This window comes from Rhyacophila brunnea, unplaced genomic scaffold (assembly GCF_057557595.1).
Source record: "Rhyacophila brunnea isolate RB1 unplaced genomic scaffold, BYU_Rbru_1.0 scaffold_20, whole genome shotgun sequence".
In the NCBI taxonomy this organism is placed as follows: Eukaryota; Metazoa; Arthropoda; class Insecta; order Trichoptera; family Rhyacophilidae; genus Rhyacophila; species Rhyacophila brunnea.
Genome location: NW_028232860.1, coordinates 21,288,961 through 21,300,304, shown reverse-complemented (window position 1 = coordinate 21,300,304; position 11,344 = coordinate 21,288,961). Strand labels below are relative to the sequence as shown.

Sequence of the window (11,344 nt, the reverse complement as noted above, 5' to 3'; positions counted from 1 at the left end):
AATAAATATTTGATAAAAATCTTCATTATTATAAATTTGTTGAGTGTATTGCATTGCAATAAATTGTTAAAAAGACACATTGAAGTTAATGGCCCCACCAAACCACATCCGGTCTTAATTGGGCGTATCACGGAACCCTACGTTTGGTGTGAAGCATCATTTTTATTTTTATGACTGGGAACGTCTCAGGAGCACCCAAGACTAACGTCACCATGCATTCAAATGTGCTTTGACTGAATTTACATGACTTCAAGTTAAGGTACCCATGGGAGAGATGAGCATGTAGAGGCAATATTAAAAATTGTAGTAAGTAACAAATTAACGCTAATACAAAGCTGCCGAACATTCTTGGTGAAGAGATCTTCACGTTGGCAGTATGACGCTGCAAATTTTCTAATTGCAATAAAATTGGCCTTTGTGGCGACCAGGGTGGGAGGTGGGATGGTTAAAAAGAAACATACCAGATGGATATAATTCTGCAATGTTTTTGTCTCCACTAATCCCTTGGTTCTTGTACACTTCTTTTGTGGACATCACTCCAACGCTACCCTCAAATCTGAAAATTATTGAAGTAGCTGTAACCTTGGAGACCTGAAAATAAGTTTATTTTACCGGTTAAAGGAAAAACAATAAATTATATTAATTTGTTTATAATTTATATTGATTCTCTGATGAAACTATATCTAATGATTACTACCTTGGCATCTTCAATGATTTGCCCAACTTTAACATTGGCCTCCGTGGTCTGATCCGGTCTAAAAGAGTCAAATATCTTCCGAGTGGTGAAGAAACCGAACTTGGTCAACGGCATGATGTACAGGAGGCGGGCTTGCACCGTTTCGCCGGTCTTCAATTTGCCATCGATCTGCGATACGTGTATGTAACCGGTGGATTTGGAAAGAATGAACCCCTCTGCTCCGTCAGGCAGTGGCTAAAATGGTAAAAAGGATTACATAATATCACGGGTGTCTCACATTAATGATGAATTGAAGCGTGTTAATGTAATTTATTTCACAATTACGTTTCCATTACAAAAATGAATCTATTCTTCATCGAGAACAAGTTGAAGTAGGATAATCAATCCTTTTTTTTCACACATCCTTCAAGGTTAAATATTAGCTGAGTAGTTCTTGGCACATGTCAAATTTGTTGAATTTTATGATGCTAAACCATTGTGATCGCGTAAACAGATTTATATAAATAGCCATTTTGTAACTTTGAATATGAGAATGACAAAATGAAAGATAGCTCAGCAGAGCTTGGCACAGCCTGTATGTACAACAATTAATAATGAAAATACCTTGTGCACACTAAAATTAAGCGCCATTCCAGGTCTGAGGTCAGCGATTGTAAACTTTTGGACCTTGTCTCCGCTGATAGATGTAGATTTGATGGAATCCAATTGATTAGACACCACAATGATTGAATTTGTTCCGGTTGTATCGCATTTCTTAATGATGCACCATATTAGTTGACCCACATCTATAAACAAATGCATTACCTAATTAAACAGGCATTATATATGTTACGCCGAATGTGCAAAATTGATTATTACATGAAATGAGCAAAATTTTGCCTAAATCATGAAAAATGCAAGCCTGTTACCTAATTCATGAATTAGACAAAATATCTGCCGAGTGCGTGAATTCGGCAGTAATTTTTCTGCCTAGTTCATGCATTGGACAAATTAGATAGTAGCGCTACAGTGGTATTTTTTGCAACTAAACTAAATGTGTTAAATGCTCATGCATTGGTCGAAATTTACGTATTATCTATGGTCAAAATAGATGGTCGCGCTCCGGTGGTGTTTTTTGCAACAAATCAAACTAACCAAATGTGTCAAATGTCATTGATTATAATATAGAAATATACCAATCAATAACTACAATGACGTTCATATCCATTTACTTTGCGCAAAAAAAATCTAGAACTACAATAATATGATAATGGAAGGATTTTATTAAAAGGTATTTTCGCGATTTGATTCGTGCTTGGGTATCAATCGTGCAATGGTCGATTGTATGTTTGTGATAGTTTGTTGACACTTGTTATCTAACCTCAAAATGGACATTCAGTTGAATTCAGAATTACAAAACCTAACCTAACCTAATAATAATAATATTAGGTATATGAGGCGTCTAATTACAAAAAGCGACAAGTCCACAATTCAATATTTTTGGGAAACGTTTTTATGTTTCAAGCTTCAATTATTTGTTTTAACGCGAGATTATTTTTTCCGTTGTATTCTATGTCGAAATTAGAGCCAAATGGCAATTTGTCTCTAATTTCGACATAGAATCCATTCTCCATTTGTAGCCGATAAACTCTTAAATGTAATAAATATGGGCAAAATAAAATTGGACGTAGCGCTATTTGTAGCTCACTTTTTAATTTACTCCGCATAAGGCACATATTTCCGTGGCACTGTCATGAGTTTACCAGATGCTACAGCATGGGAGACGCCCTTTTCAATATTGAACATTCCCTTATTGGTCGACTTAAATACGCGCGAAATCAACCAAGCTTTAAATAATACGAAACGCGGACTTGGCGCTTTTTGTAATTAACCGAGACTTAAAATATTTTTTTTCATAGGGTTATGTCGCGTTTTTGAATTTATAGATCAATACATATTGTGTAAAATTATACAAAGAATACGTGCGTATTTTTTTCTCGATTTTGACCAAATGTGGACTTATCGCTTTTTGGAATTAGACGCCTCATATTATATATTATGTCCAATTATAACTAATAAAACCATCCATATTAAATTTACTTTTTCTACTGTCATATTGACAGTTTAAGAATTCCATACTCTGGTGAATTCACGTACTCGGCAGATAATTTACCTAATTCATGAATATGGCAACGGGCTTGACTATTACACGAATTAGCCAAAATTTTGCCCATTTCATGTAATAGTCAATTTCGCACATTCGGCGTAACATATATATATATATATATAAATATGTGTGTGTCATCGAGTCACAAAACCCGCTCTGGATAATTTTTCTACTTAAAAAAAATCACAGAAAATGGTTTTTCATTTACTACGTCAATGTATCGCACCGTGAGTGTAAAACCAAGGCATCTGCAATTTTTTCAATTTCGAGATTAAATGCAAAACAACTGCAAAGGTCGTGAACTTGATAATGTAAAAGTGAAGTAACTGAAAGAACATGCAATATAATGTAGATATAAACCAAATATTGTTTTTTTTTTAGAAACTCTATTTCTCCTAACAAAGCGAAGACTTCAAACCCTAATATATCCAAAATATGTCTTTTGCAGATGCCTTGGTTTTACACTCACGGTGCGATATATAATTTTATTATCTTTTCATATTTACTAACATAAAACGAAAATGATAAATGATAAATACCCTAATTCACAAAGAAACGTCATGTAATTATTATGTAATTTATAAAAAAAGGGTTCTATAAATGTCGAGATGATAGTACAACATTATGTATGTGTATTATGTAATATGGTTTGAAGCAAAGTTTTTGTTAATTCTATAATTTACATAATATTATATCAATAAAGATATTGTTAGATCGTTCAGATGGATTTCTAGCCTGAAACACCTATCAAAAACTTCAAAATCGTAGAATTAACATTTTCATAAAAAAAATTTCAAAATCATAAAAAAATACATATAATCAAACACATAAAATGTCATATACTATAATATTATTCTGATGGATTTAGGTTCAAATTCCATCAAGTACCTTCGGTCGATAGTATTAATATAATATTATTGTTGTTTGTATCCCATTGATAGTTGATACTTGCAAGAATTCATTTTCACTATGAATAATTAATGTACTTATATGTTTACATGTTTTATGCTGTTGTTTTAATTATTTAAACCAACAACAATAATATAACACTTCACTCCGTACACATTAGATGTCGGATATATAACGAAATGGTGTTATCGGGTGTTATGTTGGAATACATCTGCTGAGGTTTTTTTTAACTTAATACTCTTAATGCCCTCGTGGTGCAGTGCATAATGCGCTGGCCTTCCATCCGGGAGCTCTGGGTTCGATCCCGGTGAGATCAAAGAATGTTTAAATAATCTAATATGTAAATTCCTCAAGCCTGGGAGTTTTGCCACTGTAATTGGGCTTCACGGCATGTTGTGGTGTTTAACAAAGAAACAAATCAAAAAATAAAAAATGCCGCCATTTACTAATTACTAGGTACTTCCAACATGCAGCAACATTTTCATATTTCTATTTTAAAAACAAATATAGATACCTAGAGTAAGATCCTTTTCAGCATTCTTTGACGGTAGAAATGTACGACAGTTGGGAATTCCTAAGTCAATGACGTATCCATGATCTTCAATGGAGTCCACGGAACCTCTCAGCAACATACCTAAAAGATAACAGATCAGAACTCTTAACACATTGAAATACAAGATGTAACTAAAGCAGTAGCGCGGCTTATTGAATTCTCATTTGTAAAACACGTGCTGACTACGTCACGTAGTAAAATTTTCTCACCTTTTTTTACAGTATTGAAACTGAAGCCTCTATTGATGTCATCGGGCAACATTGATAATGTGACAGTGTTTCGTCTACCAATTGTGCTGGCAACACTGAGAACTTTTACGCTGACATATTCTCCGACCTTAAATAAGTCCGGAAGACGCTTCATTTCCTGAAACATTTTTTAAAATAAGTCCAATACTATGTCCCTCCATTGTATGAATCAATATTGGTGAGAATATATAAAAAAAAATGTTATTAGATTGGAGGTAGTGTACCGTACTGCGTAAATAAGTACATATTATAGGTATATGAATAATAAACCATTTTTTTTCGCAATTTGTTAATTTATTCATGAGGTAGGACGCAGGTGGCTCAATTGGTAAAACACATTAGCCGAAATCCAATGGATGCGGGGTATGAGTTCCGCCCGGCATCGTATTTTTATCAAAGATTTTTTCTAGTAGGTATGTTTCTGAGGTGAATTCAAATTATGTATAAATATATAATATATACTGCCCCACGATGGCCGAGCGGCTTAAGCGTCGGCTTATAACCTCGTGGGTCCCAGATTCGAATCCTGGGTCTGGCAAATACACATATTGTTTTTCAATTTGTGCTTGAGATGGACCTGATAGGTTGGGCAAGTGGCCAACATCCATTTCTCGTAAAAAAAAATCTGTTAATACAAACGTGGAGGCCCATATGATCTTACTAGGATCGGATATGGTCAAAAAAAAATATATAATATATAAAAGCGCCCATGCAGTCCACAGATGCCGTATATACGCAGCATCCCCAGAAACATTTGATTAGGCACAATGTAATAGTATTGTGTATTTATTCTGCAATTTTAATAACAAACAACTCTATATTATTAGTAATGTTCCGAAAAAATGTTTATAATATCGCAGTTAGTATTCCGTTATAGCACACACCATACTACTAAATCAACTGTTGAGATACAATTCATAGCTAACAATGTAGCAATTTGTAGGTAAACATATGATTTTTTTCAAAATCATCCAATGGAAGTAACCGCACACTACTACTTAAAATAATATATAATATGAATCGCCTATTTCCAAAATTCACCTTGTCCATTATGTTTTGTTTTGAGATATCCACAAAAAACGAGTGTGGAAACTCTAAATTGAAAAAATAACTATTTTTTTCTTGGGCCATTGGGTGGGTGCTTTTAATATTTTAGCTTTTCCAATCAAACACTTGAAAGTTTTGCGGAACATGATGCACTTTCCCGTATTGAGCGAAAGTTTCAAAATACTCACTCAGGAACAATGGAAAAGATGATATTTTAAAATTGGCACCAGACAGACAAGATGCATTTTGAAATTAGATATTTTTCAACCGTTATACTGACTGCAAAAGACTATAAAATATTATTAAATAATATTGCATATTCAGTTCAGTTTTGGTCAAAACTGGACAAGATGATTTATGACGACTCATAATTATATCAGTGGTGAAGGGTGGAGGTAGGACTGTTACGATCTGACATAAAAAGTGCTCACTAAATTTGTTTCCATTGAACAAAGACTACAAATTTCAGATAGTGTTAGTTAGTTTTTAAAATTCAACTAGGTACTGTTCGGTTATGAGGAATACAGTGGAAAACACATTTTGAAAATACCCGATATACTGGATTATTTCTTAGTTTGGGTTAGTTTAGGTTAGGTTAGGTTGGGTTAGGTTAGGTTTGGTTAGGTTAACCTAACAAATAATCCAGTATATTGGCTGTTTTCAAAATGTGTTTTCCGCTGTATTCCTCATAACCGAACAGTACCTTCAATTAATGTCAATTCTTGATGGAAAGACGTAGTAATTAACTGGCCCTGTGGGTCTATTCTATACTTATCGAACACTAAATTGATAAATAGTATCAAACTTAGGGTAGGTTTGTATCAAAATATTAGCACTTATTGTAACAATTACACGAAGCTGGTTTTTATTGTTGCAATAAGTGTGATATTTTAACAGCAGCAAGATAGGTTTATCATTTTATCACTTTAGCGGTCGATAAGCATAGAATAGACCCACTGATGATTATTAAATAATGTGGAATAAATATTATGCACATGTTGTCTTATTTTAATTAAATCACTCTACCATCGTACATTGGTAGCCGCAAAGGATTTTGGATGATTTCGCAATTTCGTAAACTGAAAATTGTTTTTTTTTTTAAATTTTAGATCAGATGGTCATGAAAAACATAGTTTTAATGGGGTTTGACTGCGATACACATAGAAGGGCGGACATGTTCCAAATCTGTGGGAGCCATATTTAATCTTACTTTATAAATGTCCTGATTTCTTATTTACCGCTGTGTTAATTTTAAGGATGAATTTTGTTACACATAATCTGGACATGGTATAATACAAACCTCTACTTCGTCATTAACGAAGGCCTGCATGATTTTTGTATAGGAGGAGCTAATGTGGCACGCCATAACAACTCCAGATAGCCGTCCTGGTAGAGAGACAATTACTTTTGTATCAAAGATATTCATCACTCGCCCCATAATAATCATGCCTTCCTGTAAAGTCTGTGAAATAAAAAGGTTATTTAAGTCGAGCAGTTTTGCAAAGTCCCGAGTAAGGACACTAAAACGAGAGGACGTTCTGACTATAGTAACTAAGTAACCCTCATTCATCGCGATCCCTGCGAGTGCAAATTTTTTATGTTGTGATTGATTTTTGTTTGTTCTGCACTTATTTTACCATGTGCCACGTACCAGGAATCGTCATGAGTGGAATCACGCACGTACGATTAGATTATTTGACAGTTATCGACATTTTTTTACATAATAAGTGCAGACAGATCAAGCCGGGAAAACTATGGAGATTTTTTTTACTACGCAGAACAAAATTAATGTATTTTTGGTATTTTTATAGTACTCCATATTGTCATTGTGGTTAAGTATTTAGAGACCGAAAACCAAACCAAAGCCTAACACAACCTACTTATGTTACAGTAGGTTGTGTTAGGTTTTGGTTTTAAAAGACCACAATCACAAAAACTATACGGAAAACTATAAAATTACCCAATTTTTTTCAGTTTAGAGAAAGGTATATTACTTTTATGTTTACTATATCACTTATTTTGTTATTAATTTTGTTTAGTTTATAAATAAGGCATTCTCATATTTTAAAATGTTTAGTTTGTCAATTTCTTCGTTGAGTTAATTGTGAAATTTCACTTATCGCGAATGTGTCCAAAACGAAATTCACAGAAGATTACAGAAATTACGTATATTTTTTTATTCTTACCAAACATTATAATATTATCTTATATATTTTTTGATGATTACATATTCATTATGTACACATACCTTCTCCGAAATAGCCTCTGCCGACACCGATTTGATACCTCTATTGGAGTCATCAGAAGCATCAGATAAATGGTCATCTTCAAATTCATTTTTCTCCAAAATGTGCTTAGGAGTTTTGTACTTCTTCTTTTTACCAATCCTATCTGCATTTCCCAGGAACTGATACAATACCACATTAGCAACAATAACAGTATTAACAATGTTCAAAAGTAAACTATTACACCAAAATAAAATTCTTTAATTCAAAAACATAAATACTTACGTCGAACTTTTTCTTTTCGTTAAAATTGACTTTAGGCTTTTTCCCGCCACGAGGAAAATATTGCTCGGGAGCAACCATATTCGCTTATTTATTGTAAGAAAATCTTAAATAACAAAAACGTACTGACACCAATATGAGAAACAGTATCAATTTACTTTTACTTCGTGCAAAATAGTTTACAATGCTGACATTTTTGACATGTGCGAAACGTCATATTTTTGAGGTTATATTCGCTTATTTTAATCATTGCCATATATAAATATTTTATTATCCCCAGAATGGTGTTGGGCAAACTAGGGATTTTATTAAAACCATGAATCAGATTCATTTTTGAATAACTTTTTAAAACCATTATTAATTCAAACCATATAGCCATGGAACCAGTGACGTCCCTAGACAAAATGCCGCCCCTAGGGAGCGTCAAAATGCCGCCCCATTTTTTTTATCATCCTTTCATTACTCCAATATCTAAGAAATGTGTTGTATGCAGCATGGCCCTCGCATCCTGAAGCGGGCCCCCAGGCTAGGATCTTTGGCAGCCCCCCTACCTATCGCTTAGGATAAAGGCAGTGTGACGCTCTACAGTAATGTTTTCCAAATGATGTACGTGCTTAAATTGATGTGTATATTTAGTGTTTTTTTTGTAAATTTTAATACACCCATTTGAATTATGGAGTTTTTGAGTATCGCTACACAATTATAAATTCTATTGTACAACCACATAATTTAAAATAATAACACTATTGAAGAAAATAGCGCCGCAGGCGAGTTTTTGGCAATTCGAGCAAATTTGTGATATGTGTTTATTTCACTTATCGAGCCCGGGACCCAGACTAGAGCCCTGTCAGCCCCTCCTTGTGGGGGGCATGGTATGGGTGGATACATTACTAACAAATATACCTACCACTAAGCTGAATCATACAAAATTAAATTTAGATATTAATAAATAAATAAGCGAATAAATATAATATTAGTTAAACACTTACCCAAATCACCAGAGTCTGAGATGCCATTTGGTTGATATATCTGACACATTTAGTATGTATCATTTTAGTAATACCTACGCAGACGTAATATTTTTACACCATTTTTTCTATGCTATTATTGTACGCTACAATATGTAAACAAAATAATTTTCCTCATGATTTATTTAATATAAACCTATTTTTAATCATAAGTACACTATTAATTAATAATCTCAACATCCAACCGTTGATGATTGAAATAAACCACAAATCCACACAATCAGCACAAAATATGTTTACAAAAAAACGATTTAAAAGAAGGTATTGTTATTCACAGCACGATAAATACGATATAATCTAGGTAGGTACCTACTAGTGTACATTTTTATTAGGTACAATTAGCTGGTACTTAACGTAAATACCTATTATATGCATATGATTATGTCAAATGTCAATGGATTAATAATCATTATGAATATCTATTTTGCAATAGGTACATCCGGAACTTTTAAATCTCGGGAGTGACTGGCAAAAATATTTGGATAAATTAAAAAATACGGAAGTATGTACCTACCTATAAATCTCTACCATAATTTTCTTTGCTTCGTCACCAACGTCGAAATCTATATAGTAATTATTTTGTTTCAATACCTACATTCGTCGCTTGTTCGGCGCCACCTATGGCGCGACATAATTGTTTTTTGCGCACATACCTACATAATATCACTATTATGAAAGGAACTCTTTAATTTGAGTAAATGACATTATATTATTATGACTGATTTATTATATGTTTTTGGTTTTTTACATTTATCATAATATTCATAATGTGTCTACGCGCCACGAGTAGTAAAAAATATTTTTTATTGGCATTGTATACGAAACGAGAGCAGTCAAAAATAAAACAAAAATTCCTGGAGAAGCGTGGTGACATCATACTAAAATCTGTACTGTAGTAATTACTGGATAAAAAAAACATCTCCAATGCTCTGCTGGTTATAATATAACTATATAATTTCTATATAATACCAAATAATTCTCCTAGATTTGCCGCCCCCAAGCGACGCTCAATCTGCCTACCCCCACGGTACATCACTGCATGGAACCAAACTAAAGACGCTGACTCGTCTTCCAGATGGACACTTCTGTGATTTCCTTATACAAATAGCTGAAGGTCATTTTCTTACCTACCCATTTCAGTTTGACATAATTAGTGACAACTTGCTTAAAAAAAGTAAATCTTGGCCCCGTGTTCAAAGTTTATATGGATATTAGTGGTTCTAGTGTCCTTTTTCACTTTCAAACGGCTCCATTGATCATAATAATAATATTATGTATCAAGGTTGTCCTCAATATGTTTGGGCTAAACAAAAAATTACAATACTTTAGCCAGGGCTCGAACTGGACCGGAGCGCCGTTCCGGTTCAGGAAATCCCCAAAATTATCACTCCGTCTCGTGGAAAAATAATAACATATCTTCTTCTTATTGTGCCATCCCCTAGCGGAGGTCGGCCACCATCAAGGCGATCTTATCTTTGTCGTCTGCTACCCGGAACAGTTCGGTGGAGCTGCACTCGTACCAATCACGGAGGTTCTTAAGCCACGAGATGCGGCGCCGTCCTCTGCTACGCTTCCCATTGATCTTTCCTTGAATGACGAGTTGGGGAATGCTGTATTTTTGTCTCTCATAATGTGGCCGAGGTATTGTAGTTTCCTGGTTTTGATACTACGTAGAACTTCTCGGTCCTTCCCCATTCGATTGAGAACTTCAACATTTGTCACCCGGTCAGTCCAAGGAATTTTGAGGTTGCGTCTATACAGCCACATCTCGAAAGCTTGAAGTCTCGTGACATCTCTTGGTTTAGCGTCCATACTTCCAGACAATAGAAAAGAATTGAGAGCACATAACAACGTACCATACGCAGTCTTAGACCTAGGTTAAGATCTCGATTGCTAAGGAGCCGTCTCATTTTGAGAAAGGCGCTCCTTGTGATCTCAATTCTAGTTTTTATTTCCATTTATATATTTTTTACTATCTGTTTCAATAATTCAACTAGGAAACTTCGCTAAAACGGAAGCGTTTAATTTTTTGATCAGCATTATTTTTTAAAAATTGTTTATAAACCAACGGTTTAGAATCGCTGGACCGGCGCTCCGTCAAGTGTCAAGTGAAATGTCATATATTATTAAAATTTGTGATACGGTAATAATTGACGGCGACTGTAACCATTCTTTAGTGAGAATATGATAATAATTATCTGACAACGAT

General features: G+C 34.1%; 1 protein-coding gene across 1 annotated transcript; it reads right to left on the bottom strand.

Annotated features, from left to right (window-relative positions):
* Positions 1-378: 378 nt before the first annotated feature.
* LOC147071388 (rRNA biogenesis protein RRP5-like) lies at positions 379-8,342 on the bottom strand. The gene is made up of 8 exons (XM_085948018.1): positions 8,111-8,342; positions 7,849-8,007; positions 6,901-7,062; positions 4,515-4,671; positions 4,267-4,386; positions 1,301-1,482; positions 698-931; positions 379-591 (listed from the first exon to the last, which is right to left on the bottom strand). Exons 1-8 carry the CDS (start codon positions 8,186-8,188, stop codon positions 394-396), a joined length of 1,290 nt encoding a protein of 429 aa, XP_085804144.1. The 5' UTR covers positions 8,189-8,342; the 3' UTR covers positions 379-393.
* Between the last annotated feature and the right edge of the window lie 3,002 nt (positions 8,343-11,344).